The sequence below is a fragment of the Megalobrama amblycephala genome, linkage group LG3, assembly GCF_018812025.1.
Source record: "Megalobrama amblycephala isolate DHTTF-2021 linkage group LG3, ASM1881202v1, whole genome shotgun sequence".
Classification (NCBI taxonomy): Eukaryota; Metazoa; Chordata; class Actinopteri; order Cypriniformes; family Xenocyprididae; genus Megalobrama; species Megalobrama amblycephala.
The window spans coordinates 14,590,273-14,615,688 of NC_063046.1; the positions used below are offsets into that span (position 1 = coordinate 14,590,273).

Sequence of the window (25,416 nt, forward strand, 5' to 3'; positions counted from 1 at the left end):
TCACTCTCAGTTGTCATTTTTCCTACAGGCTAAAAAAAAAAATCTCCTTTCCCGTCAGTGCAAATAAATTCCTTACTCCTCAGACAAAAGGGTTCTCTTACCACTCCACTTTGCGGCGAGACTATAGCACACTAAATGGTGGGGCAACTTAAGCTTGTGGCCATCAGACATACCGAATATAGGAAAGAGAGTATCCCTGCAAATAAAGCAAGACATGACTTTCATAGAAGATCATCTGTGAACACTGATATCATGTTTTGTGTTATCCTTAGACACTAAAATGATAAATTAAAAAAAGTGTATTTATTATTAGTGTATATGTGAAGGAGACTGCTTTGGTGGAAAGTGAAAGCGTACACCCTGTTTCGCTTACACTCCAAATTGGTTATTTGTCACTTGTAGCTTGTAGCCATCAATGAGAAATGTTCACTTGAGGAGCTTGCTTGGAGTGCACATCACTTTACAGCTCAAGTCTGGCCTCTAGTGGAGGAAACTTATACTACAGGTTGTATGCAGCAAAACATAACTTTTGTAGTGATTTTGTTTTTATTTTTATTTATTGTATTACTTTATACTGATGTATCCCGATCTCCAAAGAGATGGACGATATATTCTGAATGATATCAATCCACAATCTCTGACTTGTGATGCAGCCTGGAATCAGAAATCACACCAAGTTCATTCTGAGGAGAAATGGCTCCAAGACTGAGTGTGGTTTCTACCAAGTTTTTATTTTATTTTCTCTCAATTTCTGTCACCTGATGGAGTTTGGGCTCCTTGCAGCTGTCGCCTTTGATTTTCTTAGTTGGGGACACTTAATATAGATAGATAGATAGATAGATAGATAGATAGATAGATAGATAGATAGATAGATACCCAGGTGAAAAAATACTATAGTAATTTATAGTAAATACTACAGTGTTTTTGAACCATACTATAGTAAAGTACTTGAATTAATTTGTTGTGATAATATAACAACTATAGTAATATAAACAAATTACTTTACCCAATACTGTACTAAGTTTTCTACAACTATATATAGGGTATATTATATGACAATAAATACACTACAGTTTACTGTAGTAAAAACTAAAGTATACTACAGTATTTATTACAGTTTATCAGTTCACTATAGTTATATTACTACAGTATGCTGTAGCATTCATTAACAAAGTGTTGTAAATACTATAATATATACAGTATTCTACAATTTACTATGGTATGGTTCAAAAACACTATAACATAGTTATTATAAATTACTATAAATTAGTTAGATAGATTTAAATGTTTAAAATAAGTCAATATATTTTCTTTCCCACGTTTGGAAGCGTTTAGTTTATTTATTTATTTTTCCAATCATTTGTAGAAGTATTTAATTGGTCAAAACCAAAAGAACTGTTCGTCAATATAGTGGGACAGGCCCAGTATGCAGTGTGTGATAAATATCTGACACAATATCTATAAAATATTTTAACAAAAGAGTTAACTTGTTTATAAATCAGGGTTTGTTTCTGAATGATGCCTTCTTTTAGATAGGAGCTCAGGCACAGACACAGACACCTATAAGGGTCCTTCAGCGCTTCTGCATTGTTAAGACGAAACTCGCGGAGCTGCTGGAGTTGCCGGGGAGCGTCTGTTATACTTACAGAAAATAACATCTAAAACACTGAAACCCAACTGCATTATACCCATATATCTTTCAAAACGTTGAAAGTAAAGGTAAGACGCCACGATTATGAGAATTGTCAATGTTCTGCATCCACGAAAGCGATGACCAGCTCAAGCTAGCTGCTAACGCTCACAATCCGCTAAGTCAGAGAATCTAATAGCTTACGATCAAAGTTGGATCCTCTAACAGCACTTTTGTGTACATATGTTTACATCTATGTGTTATTCGACGACTGATTGCTCAGTTATTCTGTTTGTTATACGTGTAGCTATTAGAGCTGAAGGGGTATGCTTTTGGCCAACTGTCTGACCATCCGCGGCCAAGAAGAAAGATTTGATTCTGCTAGACTTAAAAGCGAATTATACTATAAGCGTTGCAAATATATCGTTCTTCTTTATTGTGGATGAGTGGCAGTTTGTTTATATAAGAATTGATGTATTGGGAAAATCGGGGATTCATCCCAGACAAATGGGGTTTCAGTGTCTTCAGTTGGGATAGCGGATACACCTTTGTTTGCACTCTGGATCAAAAATGCAGGCTTAGATTTTGAGCTTTAAATAAGCTTAATCTATATCTTGTTCTTTTTGACCTGAGTAATTTTATCATTTAATATCTATAGATGAAATATGATTGATTGTTCTTGCATATGCTTTTTTAATGTAATTATTTTTTGGCATCTGAAAAATTACAACAAATCATCATTGGCTTTATCTTTACAGATGCCATCAGTGACCACTGGCGACAATGCTGTTCACTCCTCCAGTCCGGATTTGGGCTCCGCACCATCTGACGCCCTCAAGCAAGTTCTTGTTGTAATTGACAAGAAGGTTCGCAACATGGAAAAGAAAAAGGTAACTTCATTTTAAGATGATATTAAGCTCGACCAGATTTATTTACTTAATACACAATCCTTGTTTTATTGTGCATGTAATTCCAAAGAAACTTATTATTTCATCAATAATTTTGATAATACTTTATGCAGTTAACATAAATCCAATTTTTTTTTTTGGCAACAACAGCAAATATTTATTTTTATTTAAAGGGTTAGTTCACCAAAAATGAAAATAATGTCATTTATTACTTACCCTCATGCTGTTCCACTCCCGTAAGACCTTCGTTCATCTTCGGAACACAAATTAAGATATTTTTGTTGAAATCCGATGGCTCCGTGGGGCCTGCATAGCCAGCAATGACACTCCCTCTCTCAAGATCCATAAAGGTACTAAAAACACATTTAAATCAGCTCATGTGAGTACAGTGGTTCAATATTAATATTATAAAGCGACGAGAATATTTTTGGTGTGCCAAAAAAACAAAATAACAACTTGTATAGTGATGGCTGATTTCAAAACACTGCTTCATGAAGCTTTGGAGCATAATGAATCTTTTGTGTCGAATCAGCAGTTCAGAGCGCCAAAGTCATGTGATTTCAGCAGTTTGACACGCGATCCGAATCATGATTCGACACATAAGATTCATTATGCTCCAAAGCTTCATGAAGCAGTGTTTTGAAATCGGCCATCACTAAATAAGTCGCTATTTTGTTTTTTTGGCACACCAAAAATATTCTAGTTGCTTTATAATATTAATATTGAACCACTGTACTCACATGAACCGATTTAAATGTGTTTTTAGTACATTAATGGATCTTGAGAGAGGAAATGTCATTGCTGGGTATGCAGGCTTCACAGAGCCATAGGATTTCAACAAAAATATCTTAATTTGCGTTCAGAAGATTAACGAAGGTCTTACGGGTGTGGAACAGCATGAGGGTGAGTAATAAATGACATTATTTTCATTTTTTGGTGAACTAACCCTTTAATGCTCGACCTTCAGCATTTGTCAAAAAGCCTCCCCAAAATGGATGCAATGAGGTTATTCCAGCTGCCAACATTGGCTTCATTTGTAATATGGAATGGCCATAATCAAATCATTTTGCCAAAAAAAAAATCAAGCCCTTTCATGTCTATTTATTTTTTCTCCTCATTGAATATCCTGTTTTACTTGAATTCTGTTACATTATTACATTTTTCTTAATACTGATGTAGCATCTTATGTGTTCCATATCTTTTAAATGCATTACTGACAAGAATTTGTTTTGGACTTGAGGACAGCATTGGGTTTCTGAAATTGTAGATGCGTCTTAATTTACTATGAACCTCATCCAATAATATAGTGTAAAACTCAATGGTATAAAATATGATGGCAACTTTGCAAAAAAAAAAGATATTCATATCTGACTGTCTGTATGGAATTTGCATTCTAATCTGCAAGTGCACATGTACATTCCACTTCTCACTTTTAATATGAGCAAACTCTCTGTTAAGAGCAAGCTGGATGATTACCAGACAAGGAAGAACAAAGGAGAATGCCTCAACCGTGATCAGCTGGTATGTGGCCTATATTCACTGCTGGTTTTCTGTGCTCAAATATATCAGTTATTGTTTTATATATTAATTGCACATTCTGCTTTGTTTTATATTTGTAGGAGGCTTTATCTAAAGCTCCGGAGGTGGCTCACAACTTGGACTTTGCCCGTGAGTTGCAGAAAAACTTCCTGGCTTTAAATGTGGAGGTAAGTATGTTTTTGATTGAAGTTTGGCTCAGTGTCAGTTTAACATCTACATTCACTCTCACTCCCACCATCTATCCTAAAACCGTTGATGCAATGCAATATTTCTGCTGCAGGGAACAACAAAATCAGTCTTGTCTTGACCTCAGCGTAGATTTTCAGTTTGTTTTGACCAATTAATTTAAAAAAAATTCTTTTGCAGATCCAGAAAACGGTGAAAAAGGCGACACGACGGGAGCAGTTGAAGAGGGAGGAGGCAGAGCGCAAGAGACTGAAGGCAGTTCTGGAGGTGCAGTACCTGCTGGAGCAGCTGGGGGAGGAGAGCGTGAGGCAGGACCTGACTCAGTCCAGTGGGGATGCCCCCTTGCTCACAGAGTCAGAGCTCAGGGGCCTGGATGAGTTCTACAAGCTGATTGGGCCTGAGCGGGACTCTAGCGTAAGGTGAGGACAGTTCATTAGTGTTAATAAATTCAGCTTGTTGGGATATTTTTATCAAAATGACTTTTGATTCCAGGTTGGCTGAGCAGTTTGAGGAAGCATCCGTTCATTTGTGGGAGCTTTTGGAAGGAAGGGATAAAGCTGTGGCTGGAACCACATGTAAGTAACTCTTTGTGACGGCGTTTGCTATAGAAGTATTATGGGGGGTTGTGGGTAAAATTATATATGTGATTATGGTTTCAATGTCACCTAAACAAAGTTTTTCCTTTACAGTCAGTTCAACCTTATAATTGGACCTCAAATGTAATGTTTTTTTTTGTTGTTGATACACCCTATATAAGGGGGGATAAAAATACTATATATGTAATTTTAGATGTACTCAAGGTGCAATAGGTGATTTTTCTACGGAAACATTTTATTAAACATTTTGTTGTACTGGTTGAAAGTCTCCTCATATCCTAATAGCAATCACTATGTTAAACAATCTAAATGTATTTTTTATAAATATATATCGTCTGTGGAAGGTGAAGGCCATAAAATGTTCATCCAATTATTATCGGTCTGAATGAAAAAATACAATGTTCTACCTGCCTGTTTTTACATACCTTCGCTCACCCTGTTTGCGCAGACATCATGCGTCATCAGCGCATTTCATGCTATGTAGAGCTTATGTAGACAGATGTTAGTCATGGAGCACCACAAACAAATAGCAGCCACATTTTACAGTTCCTACCGGAGCTATTTAGTCAGACTCGGAATAATGCGTGTCCATGTCAACAGTATCAACACCGAAATGAATCTGCAGCAGTCAGGTACAAGCTCTCTTAAGTTGTTTATGTTCATTATTATTGTAATGTTATGTGCTTTGAAACATGAGGTACTGTAACGCCGTGTCTTGGTATGCTTTGCCGAGAGCAGCTGTTTGTGTGTGCGTTCATGTTTTGGAGGAGGTGTGTAATCGTATGCTTTCAATGCTAGCAGGCTAACCTTAGCATTTCCCAGATCGCCTACTGCACCTTCAATAATAATGTGTGTGTGTATATATAATATATTTAAAATGGTTAGTTCCTGTCCTTGATTCTGATTGGTCAATAGCTGTTTTATTCATGATAAAACACAGCTATGGCTGCTTCTGCTAACGCAAGAGTGTGTTTTAGGGTATTTCGTAAATCTTTTAAAAAGAATCAATTCGTAAGAGTAATTTTTGTTTTCACTGCTTGTGGTGTTGTCATTTTTGTTTATATATTTGTGTTTCAAAATTGCGTTTGTTATCGTCAAAATGGTCTTGAGCCATGTCAACTGTATAATCACTAATATTTGCTCTCCAGTGAGTCTGAATACCAATGGGGCCATCCCTCGCTTGGCCTCCCTGTGAATGGTGGCACTTGCTTTTGAAAGCTTTGCTCTGTCTCGGGCCCATGAGGGTCAGCAGTGCTTCATGCTGACTTGTGACCCACGTCAGCAGCTGGGCAGGCAGCCAGTGGTGTGCACAAAGCCTCTCTGCTGGAGGTTTCAATGATCGACAGTGCCTGCCTGCATATTCCTACAGAGAGGGTGGGAATCATGATAGTATCAGATTTTGCAAACTCAGCTTATGAGACATTGCTATATTTGTTTGCTGATAGTGTTGCCGAAACAGTATTTGCTGAAAAAGATGCGTTTTGCATCCAAATCATTAGAGACTAACTGGGCCATGCTAAACCATTACCCCTTGCATTTTGTGTGTCTTTAACAGACAAAGCCCTTAAGGAAACCTTGGACAAGATGCTGCTAAGTGGGTACTTTGATCGTGCTCAAACACATCAGAATGGAGTGTGCGAAGAAGAGACGGCGGCTGGAGCAGCAGCAGCAGCAGCGGAGTCATCAGAGAGTGAGGACCGCCCCGCTGAGCCAGGTAAAAACAAAAGCCATCACATTTCAGAGCAAAGAAATGCTTCCTCGCACAGCTGGCGGCTCGTGTTGATGCTCTTATCTTTTCACAGAGGGAACTGCTCAAGAATACACAGAAACTATTGAGGTTGAATCAACAGAGGTGCGAATTGATATTACCAAACATTTCTCGGACTACACTACTGCAGTCATAGCATTCTTAAAGCTCCGCACTTCTTTTTTTCTTCTAATAGTTTGTAAACAGACAGTTCGTTCCAGAAACTACCTACAGCAGCAGTGACAAAGAACAAGGAGCAGAGTGGAACACAAGTTCTCAGGTACGATGCACTTCATTTGTCAAAGAAAGCACCAGAATTATTAGCAACTCTTGTTCAAGTGGTCTTTGTTTCCTCGTTTAAACCACGTGATCATTGCTTTTCAGGCTGTTAGTGCCCTTCAGCAACCACAACAGCCACCTGCAGCCCTGAGCCCAGCTCTGGTCAGCTCAGAACCACACACACTGAACACCGTCCTCCCTCCTCCTGCAACAGATCCCGTGGTCCGAAAGCAAGCAGTCCAAGATCTCATGGCTCAAATGCAGGGTACCTTCAACTTCATGCAGGTAAACTGCCGAATGTTTCGTTCATCACACTTCAAGTGTAGCAGTGGCCTTTTCTAACGTATGTGTAATGTGGACAGGACTCTATGCTGGAGTTTGAGGGACCGCCTTTAGATCCTGCAATTGTGTCGGCACAGCCCATGAAACCTGCTCAGATGGTCTGTCCACCAGGTTGGTACACAAACTTTAAAGTAATAGTGTTGCTCTAAAAGAACAAATTGTTCAACTCGTTAAACTCATGGAAGGGATTTTTGCTGTAGTTGTTTTCAAATCAAATATGGCAACTTTTGATTGGGTTGGGCTTAACTGACATCATCTGATGTCATTTGGGCCCTAGCACTGATGGTGTGAGGACCCTATTGTAATTGCTCGACCAATTATTCTTCTCCGAAATGAATCGCATTTTTGAGGGCCTAAACATGCTTAAACTCATGAAACTTTGCACACGCATCAAAAGTGGCGAAAATTTACGTCTGATATGGGTTTTAGAATTAGATATGGCAAAATGGCTCTATAGCGCCACCTACAAAATTTCAATTAAGCGCCCTTCGTGCTACGTTTGACGTACAGGTATGAAATTCGGTAGACAGATGTAACAGTCCAGTACCTACAAAAAAAGCCTCTGGGTGCAAAATTTGAAAACCCAACAGGAAGTGAGATATTTTGAAATTTCTCTGCAAAATTTTGGCAGTTTTTGCCATTTCCAGTCCTTGTACTTAAACTCCTCCTAGAGCTTTAATCAGATCAACATCATATATGGTCAGTCTAGAGTTTTCACTGAAGGGCGTGTCTGAGGCGGCCTGACAAAATTCGATGTTTCGCCATGAAACAGGAAGTTGTTGTAACTCGGACATACAATATCCGATCTGCTCCAAACTTAACATAGGCCTGGGCGATAAATATTGATACCGTTGTATCGACGGTACGTTTTATTCGATAACGATAGAAAAAATGTTCGATATAACTCTCAATATAGTTTCACTTAAATGCATTAAAATTGTAAACAGACATGAAGTTCGGTTGAATGAGCAACTCTCAAGCTCACTCTGTCCCTGGATCACAAACAGACTCGCTATGAGTGACATGCAAACAAGCTGCTGTGGAGTTCGGTTGTGCAATCGCCACGTGAGATCAGAACACACAAACACGTAAAAATGAGTGCTGTACCTGCCGGTGACGAGGAGACTGTGACTAAAAAAGGGCATATCGGCTTGTCAGTGTGGCAATTCCATGGTTTCCTTACAGTTGATCTACTTCAAAGTTCATCTTGAGAGAGCAGTTGTCATGTCGGTATTAACAGCTACACAAACAGTGTTTTCAACCACACAGTGTCTTTATTTCTGTTACAGATATTCAAATTATCACAGAAGTACTGAGATAAAAGTTTATAGTTCAGATAAAACACTAATGTCTGTTATATATCAAAATAGAGCAAATCAGCTTTTGAAAGAAACTTGAACGCGATGAAAATGACACATTAATCTTGTTTCTTGTAATCTTGGCGATAAATGACTGTTAAAAAATGTATTTGACATTGAATCTTCATTCAACAGATTCTTTCAAGTACACCGATTCATCCAATAATGAAACAAGAGTATTTATGGGTGTGTCATTGAATCATACATCCAAACAGATTTTTTTTTAAATAATTCATTCAAATATATTTAACATTTTAAATAAGACTGCAGCAATTAATATTTTGTCAGAACCTCTAGTAAATTACATTATTTAGTTTAGTTGACATTCAGAATTGTGATCTCAGTTTGAAGAAAAAAAAAAAAAAAAATTCTCACTTTATCCTTAATTGTGCAGCTCTAAGTTTCTTTAACACTTATTTAATCTTCATATAAAATATAAGAAAGATTTGTTTACATTTTATTTAGCTTTGTTTTAAAAATGATTTGTTATTTGTTTGCCTTAATTGCCAATAATTATCGATACCGATCAATATGAAACATTATATTGTGATAATTTTTTTTTAGCTGTATCGCCCAGGCCTAACTTCACATGTTTTTTTTTTAGTGTCTTTGTCTGAAGACATCTACATGGCAATATTCAGTGACAGTCATAGCGCCACCTGTTGGTAACAGGAAATGACATGTTTTACACTGTGATTAACTCCTCATAGAGATTTAAACAGAACCACATCATATTCAGTCTAATCTTTAGACCTTAGTGATGTTAAATTGCGAAGATCTAGAGTTTTTATTGAAGGTCGTGTCCGTGGCGGCCTGACAAAGTCTGATGTTTTGCCATGAAAGAGGAAGCGTAACTCAGGCATACAATGTCCGATCTGCCCCAAACTTCACGTGTGTGATAAGAGTCCTGGCCTAAAGACATCTATATGCCAATATTCAGTTAGTCATAGCTCCACCTGCTGGCAACAGGAAATGGCATGCTTTACACAGTAATTCACTCCCAGAAACATATTTCAGTATGCCACGAAGTGCCAAACATACTATAAACACATTAAATCATGCAATACTGTATGCGATTAATGCCACGAAACAGGAAGTTGTTGTAAATCTGCTCCAAACTTAACATGTTTGATAATAGTCCTGGCCTGAGACATCTACAACTTAACTTAACTTAGCATTTATTAATAACTGTTTTTATTGTTTATAATACTAAACAATAAATTATAATATTATATAATGTTAAATAACATTTGTTTATAATAAATAAAACTTTTTTTTTTTATATTCAGTTTTAAGTTTTAATAATTTTATAGGCTTTAATTTTTTTCAGTTAGTAATTTTAGTACTTCAACTTGTTTTAGTATTATTTCAGCTTTTTTCAATTTCCAAAAACTAGAGGTGTAACGGTACGTGTATTCGTACCGAATGGTTCACGGGGAAAGTTCCAAATGGAAGTGATCATCCCTATGTGAGCAGGGCAAGCGCATGCCATATGTAGCCGTTTGGAATGCACTTGGCAAAGGGAGCGGCGTAATTTCCTCGTTATCTTCAGCTGGGATGTTCCCATGACAATGCAGCACCAGCATAAACAATATGCAATTTATATTTTTAAAAGTTTTATATATATTAGTTTTTATATACAGTATTATATGGCAAATTTTAAAAACTTTTTAAAATATAAAATGTATGTTTTTATTTGCAACAGTTTGTCTAAAAAGAAAAAAGAATTATGACATTAAAACAGTGACATCTGCTGACAGACACTGAGCTGCGTCATCACAGGATCATCCCAGCTGAAGATAATGAGGAAATTACACCGCTCCTTTGCCAAGTACATTCCAAACGGCTACATATGGCATGCGCTTGCCCTGCTCACATAGGGATGATCACTTCCATTTGGAATTTGCCTCGTGAACCGTTGGGTACGAATATGCGTACTGTTACACCCCTACCAAAAACAGTCTTAATTAAAGCTGCAAGCAGCGATGAAAGGACCCTCGTACCCGGGCTTTCCGCCACCTGCTGTCCATAGGAAAACAGTGAACAGTGGGTGACACGCATGTAATAAAGGAGAATTATGGCAAAGTCGCTTCAACGTGCCACACTTCCTGCTGCCAACAGGTGGCGCTTTGACTGACCATATATGATGTCGTTCTAGTTAAATGTCTAGGAAGAGTTAATCACAGTGTAAAACGTCATTTCCTGTTGCCCACAGGTGGCGCTATGACTGTAACTGAATATTGCCATGTAGATGTCTTCAGGCCAGGACTATAATAAAACATGTTAAGTTTGGGGCAGATCCGACATTGTAGTTGCAACAATTTCCTGTTTCATGGCGAAATATTGAACTTTGCCAGGCCTTCGAGCATGTTTAGGCCCTCAAAAATGACATTCATTTCAGAGAAGAAAAATAATTGACAGAGCAATTACAATAGGGTCCTCACACCATCAGTGCTCGGGCCCTAAATAGTTAACAACTTTGCACAAAGAAAAAAAACTAACAATAACAATAGTTTTATTTTTGGGTGAAATATTTTCTTTTTTTTTTTTTTTTTTTCTGCACATGTATGACTATTTCATGCCACTAATATCCTAAAATGCTACTCTTTCAATGTTTTCTGCTCCTACAGAATCCAGACTCCCCCAACACAACGCTCTCTCTGTGCAGCCTGAACACGCGCAAGTGAGTTCAATTACCAAAAACGCGTTTTTAAACACGTTTTCGGGCGTTCCTGAAACCTTTTCCGTTTTGATTTCAGGTCCCGATGGTCTCCTCCACGCCCCCTCTCTATCAGCCCCCTCATAACTCTGAGCCTCGACCGCAGACAGACTCCATTGACCCCCTGCAGGTAACGTCGTACACCACAGTCTTCACAGATGGCGTGTACACTATGGCTTAGATATGTGAGTGATGTAGGATATACACCCTAGGTCTCCATGCCCCTGTCGTCTGAGCAGTCCCCCACCCCTTCCTCTCAGCCCCAGGTGTTTCAACCTGTCTCCAAACCACTTCACAGCGGCATCAACGTTAATGCAGCTCCATTCCAGTCCATGCAAGCGGTAGGCCTCAACCTGTCTACCCCACCCCCTCAGAGTTTGTCTCTCCATTCTGCTTATGTTCATGCTGCGGAAGGAGCCGTTCACACAGAACACATTTTTGCATCACATTGCACTGCTTTTCCATTGTTTTTCTATGTAAACAAGTGTTATACAGATATGCTTGACCATTGTGATCACATCTCGCATCTCACGTTAAATGTTCAACTTATGTTCAATATATATAAAAACCCATATTTTAGACTTTTTTTTTTTTTTTTTTTGCCGTGCATCTTGTATTTTTAAATGGACTAACGCATTCTGTGTGAATGGCCCCTGACAGGCTTTTGTTTAAAAAGATAAGTTTCTATGAACTTCAGCATTTGAGTTCATCATGTTCAAGCCTGTTGTCCAACATTTGTGGATGAGCCAATACTTGCATGAATATAATGGTCAATGATTTTTATTCAAAAGAATGTGTTAAGTGTCACCTAAAATTTTTATATAGTTTTTGTTTTTGTGTAGATAAATGGTTTATCCTGTTTGTCTATCCCTTATCTCCTTTTAAAGGTCCCGTTCTTCGTGATCCCATGTTTCAAACTTTAGTTAGTGTGTAATGTTGTTGTTAGAGTATAAATAAAATCTGTAAAATTTTAAAGCTCAAAGTTCAATGCCAAGCGAGATATTTTATTTAACAGAAGTCGCCTACATCGAACAGCCAGTTTGGACTACATCCCTCTACTTCCTTCTTTAATGACGTCACTAAAACAGTTTTTTTGACTAACCTCCGCCCACAGGAATACACAAGAGTTGCGTTTGTAGAGTGTGTTTGTCGCCATGTCGTCGAAACGCTGTTATTTTCATCCCGCAGTCCAATCACCGGGTCTGATTCCGGCTCAAATTGATAGGGTAAAATTAAAGACACGTTTACAATAACACTGAGCGCGTGCATCTCCACGTTATGGTAAGAGGCGTGACCTTTCCGGGCATGGTGCGCTCAGAGCTGTCGAATCACAACACAGGAACCGCTGGCACAATCAGAACTCGTTACGTATTTCTGAAGGAGGGACTTCATAGAACAAGGAAGTCATCAGCCCGTTTTTATGACAGTGGAAACAGCGGTATACAGATAAGTAAATTATGTGAAAAATACTGTGTTTTTTTACACGCGAAACATGAACACATGTTATATTGCACACTATAAACACAATCAAAGCTTCAAAAAACCACGAAAAACGGGACCTTTAAATGTATAATCAGTTATTTACCTTTTTTGTTTTTTACTTTTTTTACTCTACTCAAGCCATGAAAACTGCCTTGTAGTGTTGCCAATCAGAGGTGTTTATGAATCTACTCAAAGCGTCATATTTTTAAAATTTCAGTACCAAAGTTGGTACTTTTGACAACTCTGCTGCCTAATTGATTAACATGGCATAAAACATCCGAATAAATATATAATATTGGATATGCTTACATGTCCTCTCTTCCATTAGGTGTTCAATATGAATGCTCCAGTTCCTCCAACCAGTGAGATGGACTCTCAGAAGATTTCTAGCCAATATCAGAGCAGTTACGGTCAAGGCTACAGTACACAGGCCAACCTTCCAGCCGAGCAGCAGGAAATGCCTCAAGAAGCCCTGCAGTCAGGTATGAGATTTGCCATTTTACAGTTTTAGTAGTGTAAGCTACTATATAAGGAATTGGTTTTTGTGTAATGTAATGTGTACAGATGTAAAATAACTTACAATTTCTTATCTTATATAATAGGTAATATTATATCCTATGTAATAATTGTTTCTTATTAGTAGTTGGCCCTTTCCATTCTCAAGACCAAGGTATTCCGTCTGCAGGGGGACACCAGTCTGCACCTCAGCAGCCCTCGGGGCAGGGCACAGGGTTTGGGCGGCCAGGTCAGTCCTTTTACAGCAACAGAGCAATGCCACGAGCTGGACCCAGAAATCCTAGAGGGGCTTTGAATGGCTACCGTGGACCATCAAATGGATTTAGAGGTGAGGCATGACTGCTTTAATCTGTGCCAAGACATTCTAGTTTGAACTCCAGTATGAAATCATAAAGTCAAACCTATTTTTTTATATTTATATATTTAGCTGGATACGATGGGTATCGCGCTCCGTTCCCCAACACTCCTAACACCGGATATGGGCAAACTCAGTTCAGCACTCCGCGAGATTACTCCAACACCTACCAACGGGTAACTTCAAGAAAAAGAAATGTATATAATATATATATTGATATAATTGATTGTTTTGAAATTCCATGTGGTTTCTTTGCAGGATGGATATCAGCAAAGCTTCAAGCGAGGAGCTACCCAGGGACCTCGAGGTTGCTCTCGAGGTAATGCTCAAGCGATGCGATCCTAAAATCTTTGGGAAGACTTGTTTCTTTTTGGCCACTTTGAACATTCAGTTATTGAGAATGTTTTCCCTCAGCCCATATTTTTACTCCTATCAGTGGTTTTGTTATTTTTTTTTGGCTTATTGATTCAAGTAAGCCCGCTTTGATAGTTTTAATAAACTAATGTGTTTTACAGAGACACAGTGGAGAGCTGAAACTGTCAGTGTTGTGATTTTTCAGCCAGGTTGTGTTTAAAACATAGATATTCCTGTAAACTTGAAAGATTTTCATTAATTTATTTTTTTTATAAAATAAAATGCAAAAAGTTAACTGCCACTGTCGGTCCAATCTATAGGAGTGTTTTGATATTTTGTTGGCCTGTTCCCTTTCCCACACTTGGTTCTTGCCTGTTTCGGGTACTGAAGGCATTGTTTTCACCCCATTTCATTTGAAGAATTTTTTTTTTTTTTTTTTTTTTTTTTTTTTTTTTTTTTTGCTGTCCTGCCCTTTGTATGCTCATGTCACTCCTTGAGAGAATGTTTCAATAAAGATGTGTTGCATTACCTGCTTGTCTGCCGCTGCTTTCTTTTTGCTCTCCATGCTGAGAAATCCTCTCACCTGTCCTGTGACCCTTTGTCTGCTAAAGTGTTGGAGGTTGACTTTGTTTCCTTTAGTCTTCTAAGGGAAGGCAGGTGATTGGTCCGCTTAGCGGTCCGTTTTCTGCAACTCTGCTGTTTGCTTTCCTGCCTCTTGCGTCATTTATTATATCCTGCTTTTCAACAAGATTAAGAGTTTGTTTTAATTGGGTGAAGCATTGATCTAACAAAATGCCTCCAATTGGTGAAGTGATATATGGCATTGCTCCAAATCAATCTATAGCTGATGCGCTGCTTCTCCTGCTTCAAGTTAAAAAAAAAAAAAAAAAATTGTTCACAAAAGTTTGTCATACCAAACCTGTATGAATTTCTTTATTCCTTGGAACATGAACATGTTTAGCGCAATATTGACTGCTGTTTTCTATACAATGAAAGTGAATGGTGACCATGACAAAAAAAATACTTGGGATCCTGACTGTCACTGATCACAATTCACTTTCATTTTATGGAAAAGAGCAGAAAGAACATCTGGCATAATACCCTTTTATTTTTGGCATATACCCTGTCAAAGCAAGAAAAGATAAGGGTTTGGAATAGCATAAGGGTGAGTAAATGATGCAAAATGTTTATTTAGTGAAATGTACCTTTAAATGGTCTTGCGTGACCTGAACATTAGCAGCAATTTGGTGGATTGTACATAATTTTAGGAGTTAACCATTTTTTTTTTTTTTACAAAGAAATAAACTGAATACTCAATGTCATGCAACTATTTCAGAGAATCCTGCTGAGCATAAATATGCTGCTACTGACATTTCTCTAACTGCTACTTAAGATGGTTTAAGTTTATTAAATTTGCAGAGCCTTTTATCTTTATAATGTCATTTCATTTTTTTCCCAAGTCAAGTTAAGAACAGCAAGACTGTTGTACTACAGTCAGACTTGTCATGTGAGAGTATTTGAAGGCTATGATGATTTCTGGAGCTGTTTGGATGATTTCTTTTTTTTTTTCTTTTTAGTTTGCAAGATCTATGGTTTGTATTTTAACACTTGTAGTATAAATGTATATAATGAGCATATACCATCTTAAAAGCACGGAAAGTGCTCGTTGTAACTGGCACTGAAATCTTTGAATGCGACTAGACCATTTAACTCAGCATTGATTTTCTGATGTATTTGGGTTTCAGGACGTGGGGGATCATATCGGCCCAGCAGAGGAATGGGTCCCATGGCTGCCCAACAGACCAGCTAAACCCAGTCCTTTAGCCATTATCAGCCCTGTTCCACCCTTTTATCTCCTCCACCCATTTGGACTCTCAAACTCGAGCCGTGCCACTCCAGACCATGTAGTTAGATGACTGCATCTTAGCAAGTAAGGACACAACCAATGGTTTTGGGAAAATACAGTATCAATGAGACTATAGCACTCCCAGCATTGTAATTGCGCAGAGCTCAAAGCTTTCTCTCAATCATATGCTATTGCACAGCCTTTACACATTTGAGACAGAACACGTGCCTTTGATTATGGGTGTCTGGATTTTAATTAATCTTGGTGGAATAATGACTTGGTAGCTGGGAACAGCCACTAGATTTTGAATGTGAAGAACACCGTATACCAAAGGCACTTAGTTTTTGGCCAAACGAACTGTTAAGTGAATGTGAAGAATTTACTTGTACGTACTGTAATGTATCATGTTATTTTCTCTTTTTTTGGCTCAGCCAAATGTTTACAGGAAATGCATTGTACTGTATGTGGCTGAATGACTGCTTCATTGTATTTCTTCCTATTACTGTTGATTAGACTTAATGCTAACAAATAAATGATTTTTGAAGGACAAGCCACTTTAAAAGTTATTACGCATGCATTCGGTGTGACGTAAGAGCAGAAACAATCTTTGAAGCCATAATATACCACCATATAGCCAAAATAATACACGTGTGCATTTAATATCTTAAACACAGCAATGTTATTAGTGCTTGGTTGATAATGATCACAAATGTTTTTTGACGGGTTAAGTACAGCCCAACTGGAAACTTGAGGTCTGTGGAATACCTAGATCTCGCTTCATAGTTCTGGGTTCAATACAAATTTGTGGCATCATGTTGATTAGCATAAAAATAAAAAATAGTAATTAGCACCAAAAATAATTTCAATATTATTGACAGAAGATGTGCTTGCTAACCCTTCTCTTTGTAAAGTTATATCCAATTTTACAACTTTGCTTTGTTGCCATGAAAACATAAACCCACCCCCCCCCCCCCCCCCCAAAAAAAGTAAAAATTAAACATTTTCAGTCCAAATAATATGCAAGATTTAACAGAAGAATTGATGCAAGCACATTTATAACAATAATAGCTTCACATTTTTAAATCGGCCTTTAAATCATCCCCATTTGCTATCATTAAAAGTGCCTCACTGTAACCTTAATTTTTTGCTTTTGATTAAGCTTAATTTGTTCTGAACCTGCACTATTCCCTTACATAAACTACATTTCTTTGTTGTTCATTAAAAAAACTTTTTTTTCCAAATGGATTTTTATTGTCTGACTTAACTCTCACAGTTCCCACTGTAAGCAACAGTTAAAATTCAGAGTAGCCTTAATCAATTAAAAACTTCCAGTACAATTCAACAATACTCTGATACCACACAACTAGGTTTTAAGTAGCTCATCATGGTCATTCAAATTCCATAAAAATAAATGTGCAAAACAAAAGCGTATACACAGACATCCAATCCACTGCGTTGGAAAATAAAATATCCACAACGAATGAAAAAGATTTAATAACAAAAAGAAATCAAACACACTTATACCAAACAGCAAAGTCTGCATTAAATGTATTATGCTTATGAAACCAGCCACTTCCCTACTAATTAAAACCGTAGCACACATGAACGCAGGTAATCATTGACTAGTACTGGACAAGAGGTACTGTTTGTTGAAGTCTCTGTGAGCCTGGTGCTAGGTCGGTTTCTCCACAAAACCATATGACGTCTATGGCACGTTGTGTTCGAGAGGCACCTTTTGAGAATCTTGGGGTGGACTGTTGTGTCCTGGTGGCTGGTTTTCTTGGGCTATATTTTGGTGTTCCTGTCCTAGATCCTGTTGATTCTGGGGTACATCATGTTGTTGTTGTTGTTCTGGAGGGATATCTTGGTGTCCTGGGGACAGAGGCTGGTGCTCAGGGAGCACAGGAGGTTGGTCATGTCCTAATGACTCAGGAACAGCATTTCCCTCCACTGTTATGAGAGATTTAGAAAGTGTTGTATCATTGCCAAGAATGTTACTTTTAAAATAATGTTGCATTTGAATTTAAAATGTTTAAAATTCAAGTATATTTGCCAAGAATGTTGCTTTTTAAATAAGAATTCATATAAGCAGTTAACCATACAGGGATTCACATGAACTGTACCCCAGACCACCCTTTTTAAGCAGACTTGGGTACGGTTTGCGGATAACAGTGTTCACATCATCCAAACGAACCGAACTCTGACATCAAATGAGCCCGGGTGTGTACCAAAAGTGCTAGTGTGAGGCATTAAATAAGGCGTTAAATTTAAATGTTTAAAATTCAAGTATATTTGCCAAGAGTTTTGCTTTCAAATGTATCAGATGTACATTTAAATGTTTAAAATTCAAGTGTATTTGGGAATGATGGTGTGGCAATTTATTTTTTTGTGCTTTATGTTGTCACGAAATTGAAAACCCTGTTGACCCACTGCATTGAATTACCCCTATAATGTTTCTTTAACCTTCTCCAGAATAATGTAAAACTAGAAAAACATGTCAGGTGATATAGTCAGATTCAGGACATAATGTAACAATAGTTACCCAGTGTAACCTTTACATGTATCTGGTTATATATGTAATTTACAAATGAATGTATTACTTACAATGCATCTCAGGTTGAGACGGTACCTTCTGTGTTTTCAACCGTTCCATATGCTCCACAGCCTGATGCAAAGAATAGGTTTTCATTCACTTGTTATAATGACTTGTTTTTTATTCAATGAGCAGGTACAAGACAAAACAGTTCAGTTACCTGCTGCAGTTCTATTTTCTGAGCATTGAGCTGTTCCTGCTGTCGCTCTAGATCCTCCCTCTGCTTCTGAAGGTCAGCTGCTTTCTGGTTTAAGTCTTCCTCCTGCCTGACCAAATGCTCTTCAAACTCTCTCATCTCTTCTTCAGTATATGCCTGGTTCTGTTCTAGAGTCTGAGGTCATCCGATGACCCAAGAAAATTATTACTTGGAAAACGTGAAGGTTACATGCCATTGTGACACATTATGAAATAAATAAATGTTTTTCTCTAATACACATTGGCCACAATTATTGGTACCCTTAGAAATTATTATAAGTAAAATATAGAGTAAAATATCTCAAGTCTCCCCTTCATATTTACAATTTGTGGCACACCCGGGTGACTAGGAACACAAAAATGTTCTCATATTTATACTCCTGTGAAACAAGGAGGCCAAATTCCCTTTATCATCCATCACAATGAGCAAAACCAAAGACACAGCCAAAGATTGTTGTGCTTCACAAAACAGAAAGTGGCTGTAAGAAAATAGCTAAAGTATTGAACATTCCCATTTCCACCATCAGGGCAATATTTAAGAAGTTCCAATCAACAGGAAATGAGGAGGACAGTTTCATTGGCCAAATACTCACCAAAGATCACAGCTGGAGAATTGCAGAAAATAGTCTTGGGGACAGAAAGCCTCAAAAAAATTAAACAGCACCTACATCACCACAAGTTGTTTGGGAGGTTTTCAAGAAAAATCCTTTGATCTCATCCAAAAACATACTCCAGCATATTCAGTTGTCAGACACGAATGGAACTTTAAACAGGACTGGATTTTTGGCAGCAAATCCACAAGATAGGTTTGGTGCAAACAGCGATTCAAAAGTACCCAATGCCCATGGTTAAATATACTGCTGGATCATTGAAATTGTGGGCCTATTTTCCTGCTGGAGGTCCTGGACATCTTGTTCAGATACATGATATCATGGATTCTATCAAATACCAACACAAAAAAACTCAACTTGACAGCCTCTACTAGAAATCTTATAATGGGCCGTGGTTAGATCTTCCATCAGGACAATGATCCCAAACAAACAACCAACACAAAAATGTGTCACTGAGCACCTGAATGATGTTTCTGCCATGAGTATCCCAGTCAACTGATCTGAACCCTGGAGAAAATGAGTGGAGTGCACAAACATAGACATAGGAATTTGATCTGGAGAGATTCTGTATGGAGGAATTGTCTCTAATCTCTTGTCAGGTGTTCTTCAAACTCATCAGGAATTATAGAGAAAAGTATGGAATAAAAGGGTGCTATTAATTGTGGCTAATGTGTATTAGAGAAAATAATTTATTTCATAATGAGATTTCCCCCCCCCCATTTTCAATTGTTTCCACTAAAGGTTAGATTTTTGTGAAATGTTTGAATGAAAGATCAAAAGGATTAACAATACAGATTTATTTTCAAAGGCTTCTTTGTTCATATTTACCAAGGGTGCAAATAATTCTGACCAGGACTGTACTTTGATACGGTGACAAACTTAGCACAATCATCCTACATGAAAAACTGTTTACTGAATGCATGAATTAGAGGATATTGATCAATGTTGGTCTAATTATGTATCTATAGTGTGTCACCATACTCACTTCCCAGCTGTCTGGTTCAAGAAACTCTTTTTTCTTTGTGGCAACCAGGAACTCGTCTAAGGACACCAGTCTGTCTTTATTGGTATCAACCTGTAAAGGCCAGAGGATTACAGATTAAAAAAATAAAATAAAAAAATTGTCAATTTTCCTGAAGTTGCCAGGTCATGCAAAGAGAATTGGTCCATTATTTATAATCATCATTTAACCTCATTCATAACGTGTTCTCTCATTCGTAGCCTCTCCTCCTCCATTTCAACCATGTCGTCTTCTTCATTAGTTGGATCATAGATCTTCTCCAGCTGAAAAAAAATAAAAATAATTGCAACTATATAATAGCAGAGCATGTTATAACTACAATATTGTTGTGGTTGTTTGGTGCCAGACAGGCTGGTCTAAGTACTTCAAAAACTGCTGATCTACTGGGATTTTCACATACAACCATCTCTAAGGTTTACAGAGAATGGTCTGAAAAAGAGAAAATATCTAGTGAGTGGCGGTTCTGTGGGCAAAAATGCCATGTTGATACTAGAGGTCAGAGCAGAATGGTTTGAGCTGACAGAAAGGCAACAGTAACTCAAATATCTACTCGTTACAACCAACCAAGGTCTGCAGAAGAGCATCTCTGAACACAACACCTCAAACCTTGACGCAGATGGGCTACAGCAGCAGAAGACCACACTGGGTGCCACTCCTGTCAGCTAAGAACAGGAAACTGAGTCTACAATTAGCACAGGCTCACCAAAACTGGACAATAGAAGATTGGTAAAACATTAACTGGTCCGATGAGTCTCAATTTCTACTGCCAAATTCAGATGGTAGGGTTAGAATTTGGCATAAACACCATGAAAGCCTGGATCCGTCCTGCCTGCATCAATGGTTCAGGTTGGTGGTGATGGTGTAATGGTGTGGGGGATGTTTTCTTGGCACACTTTGGGCCCCTTAGTACCAATTAAGCAATGTTTAAATGCCACAGTCTGCTGATCATGTCCATCCCTTTATGACCAAAGTGTATACATCTTCTGATGGCTACTTCCAGCAGGATAATGCGGCATGTCACAAAGCTCAAATCATCTCAAACTGGTTTCTTGAACATTACAATGAGTTCAATATACTCAAATTGCCTCCACAGTCACCTGATCTCAATCCAATGGAGCACATTTGGGATGTGGTGGAACGGGAGATTTGCATCATGGATGTGCAGCTGACAAATCTGCATGATGTTATCATGCCAATATGGACCAAAATCTCTGAGGAATGTTTCGAGCACCTTCTTGAATCTATGCCACAAAGAATTAAGGCAGTTCTGAGGGCAAAAGAGGGTCCAATCCGGGACTAGCAAGATCTATCTAGGTCTATTATCTATCTGGCTGGCAAGTGTATATATTATATCTGTAGAAACGAATGCAATTGTGAATACCTCTTTCGTGAATAGGGCTTCCAGCTCTTGTTCATCAAAGAAGCCATCTCCGTTAGTGTCTGCAATACAAGATTGGCAAAATGTAATAGTATTAAGTATGTCATTTCAGCATTTTCATTTCCAGGACTTGGCTGAGCTATCAAAAATATTTTACCATGTAAATTAAAGAATGTTTTTGGGTCAAAATCTTCAGGGTCAAGGCCATCAGCCTCCTCCCACACTTCTTTTAGCTGATCCTTGCTACCCTATGGACCAAAACATTTGAGAAACATGAGTATATCCTCAATAAAATCACAAACGTCAAGGTAAGTTCATGCCTGCAGACTTACAGGGTGGTTGACTTTGGGGTGATCAGCATGTTTCTTCTTCATCTCCTCATAGTGCTCCTCCTCTTTCTTCCTGTCCTCCTCATCAAGTGTCTTCAGGTGTTCTCGTCTCTCATGCTCTTTCATCATCTCGTACCTTTTAAATTCTTCATGCCGCTCCTTGTCGTAGTTCTCCAGATCTTTTGTAGCCTATATTGCAAGATCATAACTGTGACTGAAAGATAATTGCTTGGTATGTTCTGGTCTTCAGTTATTGTATAAATATAAAAGGTTTTTTATTGCTGTTGCTCAGTGAACAAATGAGAACGGAACTGCATGCTGACCTTGGATTTAAAACATTATTACTTGATGTTCTTTTAAAGTGTGTATGGAAGATTCCAGAAATCCTTGAGACTGTATTTACTAGCACATTCTGTTTATTTTTAAGGTCAGTTCCCACAATCATAAAAATATTAAGGCCTGGAAAGTCATTGAAATTTCTTTAGTGACTATATATTTTTCAATTTATTTTAGCTCTAGAATAGAAATTGTTCTTTGTGTCTCTATGAAATGTTTTATAAAAATCTTTGTTAGGTGGCTTTACTATGTACCTACATCAAAAAATAAGTACAATGTACAATTGTGATCATGTTGTATTGTAAAACACTTTTGCTGCTATTGAGGTGGGTCAGGGGTATGGTTAGGGACAGGTTTGGGGGTATGGTTGGGTTAAGGATGGGTTAAGGGGTAAGAGAAGAGTAACATGAACATGAATTGTATTTTGAATGCAAAATATATTATTGACCTAAAAAGGATTACAAGCATCAAAAGAAAGGAGCATATGAGCATTCAAGGTGGCAGAATCAAATGAAGTATGATTATGAAAGCTGGTTAACTACTAAGTAATGACATACCGATTTGATGAGTCTGTCCAGATCCTCAACCTCAAATGTGTGCGGGTTCATGTGGTTCAGATATTCAAACTGCTTGAGTAACGCCTGGTGATCTACTGCAATATCTGATAAACATGAGAGAGAACAGTGTTCAGAAATCAAGACCAATTTGCTTAAAAGCTCTAAAAAAAAAAAATACTATAGTACGAGTCTTATTTTGTGTTCATGGTCTGTTCATTCATTAAAGTCACCATGAAATCAAAACTAACAATTCATTTTTTTTATGGAATATTGCTGTATCCATGCACCACACACACCATCATCTCTTCTCTAATGATGATGAGGGCGGGACAACCTGTCACTCACATGAGATCAAGTCCTGCTCTACATTTTTTTCTTGCCGTTTTACTCGGACATACGTCACAATAGGGAAAAAAGATGATTGCAACTTCCATTTCATGCCAGCTTTAATATGCAATTAAGCATTTATTCAACTATAATAATTTTTTCTGCCATCGTTACCATTCCCTCCTTCAATGTCCTGCTTGGCTTTGATCAGGGTTCTCAGGCGGCTGACCTCTTGCCTTTTGAGTTCATCCAGCTTGGTTCTCACATGGTGGCTGACAAAGTCAAGCTCCTTAGCCAACTTCCCTTGCTGAAATCAGCAGGAATGAACAGATTAGCTCTGTGTGACCTTTGTATTGTACAACACAAATAAAGCCACGCTGTTTCTTACCTTTATATCTTCCATGTCTGTGTTGTGGAGCTTTTCTCTAAAATGTTGATCTTTTTCAAGGAAATCGATAACTTCCCTGAGATAGCGGTCATAGTGTAGTCCGGTGTCCTACAAATATGTTATAAATACGTTATGAATACATATACATAAAAGTGTGTACATGAAGCGTGTTTTTAAGGTTGTGACACAAAAATAACCATGCATATTTCTGCAACCTGACACTCTGAGACTACTTATAACTTGCTGCCAAAGCTTGTTATGTAATTGGCTGATCAAATATATCTTACCACACTCTGGGGAGGCTCTTTGACTGTTTCTTCTGGGACCTTCACCTTAGTTTTATCTATACTTATTGGCACTGCCTTGGCCCAGGACATCACACTCGCCAATACAAGGCAGCTGGTGAGGAGCCCCTTTAAACAGGACATCTGGAAAAATCAGCAAACATATGGATTAGACAGGGATGGAAGCTCTATCATTTTAGATACTGATTGTAAAGCCCGGTTAGCATTTTTGGAAATCTACATATTCGAATCGAAATTTTTATTTAAAAACAAAAAAAAAAAAAAAAAAAATAGGGTTGTAACACAGCCACTGATTGGCAGATCAGCACTCCAATAAATCCGTTACTAAGGATAAACATTAACAGGCAGTTAGCTATATTGAAGTGACACTCCAAATATACGTTTTGCTATTGAAGCAATACAGAGATGTGGTTTGAAACGGTTGCTGATCTCGATACACACACAGGCTAATTTCATTAGCTTTCCATTGACAGTAAAGTCTATGCCAGACGTTATAGCAAGACTCCCTGTCCATTTTATAAGTGAAAAGTTGAATTGTTGATGCTGTATTTGGGTTAAGGTACCCGGAGAGATTCACACTTAAATAATGGCACTTACGGTGTCAGATCGGTTTCTATCGAGCTATCTCGGCTGCTTTCTGCTTCCTTTCATTACCGCTGGCTTCCTGACTGTCCGCTATCTTGGACTGCCGATGATGACTTAAAGAGGCGGATTCAGAACAGCTAGCGAGCTAACCGAGTACAGCAGCAGGAGGAGACAGAGAGCTCGTCCACGTAGATCAAGCGCAGTGCTTGAATTACATATTGGGGTTTTAGTGATGTCGTGTCTTATGACACAAATATAGACTTCCTGTAGGGGGCGCATGGCGGCTCAAAAAGGCGAATTCTCAACTTCAAATCTTATGAGCTTTTATTTTTTTAAACATTTAGGCCTACTATGCTTATACTTGTTATTTAAAGCTTATATTTTTAATTATACTGTTTGCTACACGTCAGTTTCAGAACATTTAAAATATGTATAAAAATTCCTTATACATTCATCACAAACGTGTGTGACAAGCACTGAAAAATGTAACAGAACACCGTAAACGTGTGTTATCATGTCTTTAGATAATAATAATAATGGATGATAATTTAAACCTAAATAAGGACAACATGTAGCATTACTACCAAAGAGTTTAGAACCCAAGAGGCGACACTCTGATTCTTTTTGGCCAACAGCTACTAGGTGGCGCTCCGGTAGCGCGGACGCCATTATGGGGTGAAAATACTAACTGAACCATAGAATTTTCACTGCCAAATCAGAAGCGCAAAGAACATTTTTCAAATGAAATCATCAGTAAATTTTATGGCACCTACAGTAAATGTTGTATTGTCTTATATATGTTTTATTTTACCAGTTGTGAATTCAACCATCTGAGGTAATGTAGTTAGCCTACTTTGAGTATTTACATTTTATGCAACTTTACACATTTGTTAGTAAATTAATAATTAATAAATTTAAGATCATCATATTTGCA

At 37.9% G+C, this 25,416-nt stretch overlaps 2 protein-coding genes across 6 annotated transcripts; one reads left to right on the top strand and one right to left on the bottom strand.

The window, feature by feature from the left end:
• Positions 1-1,558: 1,558 nt before the first annotated feature.
• Positions 1,559-16,407, top strand: caprin1a (cell cycle associated protein 1a). 5 transcript variants are annotated; one of them, XM_048184121.1, is made up of 19 exons: positions 1,560-1,719; positions 2,389-2,520; positions 3,997-4,059; positions 4,158-4,244; positions 4,444-4,682; positions 4,756-4,838; positions 6,415-6,573; positions 6,662-6,711; positions 6,803-6,886; positions 6,991-7,170; positions 7,248-7,338; positions 11,216-11,268; positions 11,345-11,434; positions 11,517-11,645; positions 13,115-13,268; positions 13,427-13,630; positions 13,730-13,833; positions 13,916-13,976; positions 15,757-16,407. In XM_048184121.1, exons 2-19 carry the CDS (start codon positions 2,389-2,391, stop codon positions 15,819-15,821), a joined length of 2,028 nt encoding a protein of 675 aa, XP_048040078.1. In that variant the 5' UTR covers positions 1,560-1,719; the 3' UTR covers positions 15,822-16,407. The 5 variants fall into 5 exon arrangements, with proteins under 5 accessions (XP_048040082.1, XP_048040078.1, XP_048040079.1 ...); XM_048184122.1 differs by having other exon boundaries at positions 13,430-13,630; XM_048184123.1 differs by having other exon boundaries at positions 13,451-13,630.
• Positions 16,408-17,085: 678 nt separating this feature from the next.
• nucb2a (nucleobindin 2a) lies at positions 17,086-24,674 on the bottom strand. The gene is made up of 13 exons (XM_048184126.1): positions 24,495-24,674; positions 23,880-24,020; positions 23,593-23,700; positions 23,379-23,511; positions 22,878-22,981; positions 21,988-22,173; positions 21,813-21,903; positions 21,659-21,717; positions 20,448-20,540; positions 20,242-20,331; positions 18,611-18,781; positions 18,462-18,522; positions 17,086-17,807 (listed from the first exon to the last, which is right to left on the bottom strand). The coding sequence occupies exons 2-13, from the start codon at positions 24,018-24,020 to the stop codon at positions 17,563-17,565; spliced, it is 1,482 nt and encodes a 493-aa protein (XP_048040083.1). The 5' UTR covers positions 24,495-24,674; the 3' UTR covers positions 17,086-17,562.
• Positions 24,675-25,416: the final 742 nt, after the last annotated feature.

Excerpts from the sequence above, each read along its gene's own strand:
- caprin1a (XM_048184121.1), top strand. The coding sequence starts at position 2,389 with ATGCCATCAGTGACCACTGGCGACAATGCTGTTCACTCCTCCAGTCCG. Across the intron at positions 4,683-4,755 it reads GAGCGGGACTCTAGCGTAAG|GTTGGCTGAGCAGTTTGAGG; the intron begins GTGAGGACAGTT and ends TTTTGATTCCAG. Across the intron at positions 13,977-15,756 it reads ACCTCGAGGTTGCTCTCGAG|GACGTGGGGGATCATATCGG; the intron begins GTAATGCTCAAG and ends TTTGGGTTTCAG.
- nucb2a (XM_048184126.1), bottom strand. The coding sequence starts at position 24,020 with ATGTCCTGTTTAAAGGGGCTCCTCACCAGCTGCCTTGTATTGGCGAGT. Across the intron at positions 23,701-23,879 it reads AAGAGCCTCCCCAGAGTGTG|GACACCGGACTACACTATGA; the intron begins GTAAGATATATT and ends ACATATTTGTAG. Across the intron at positions 17,808-18,461 it reads GTCTCAACCTGAGATGCATT|TGGAGGGAAATGCTGTTCCT; the intron begins GTAAGTAATACA and ends CTCTCATAACAG.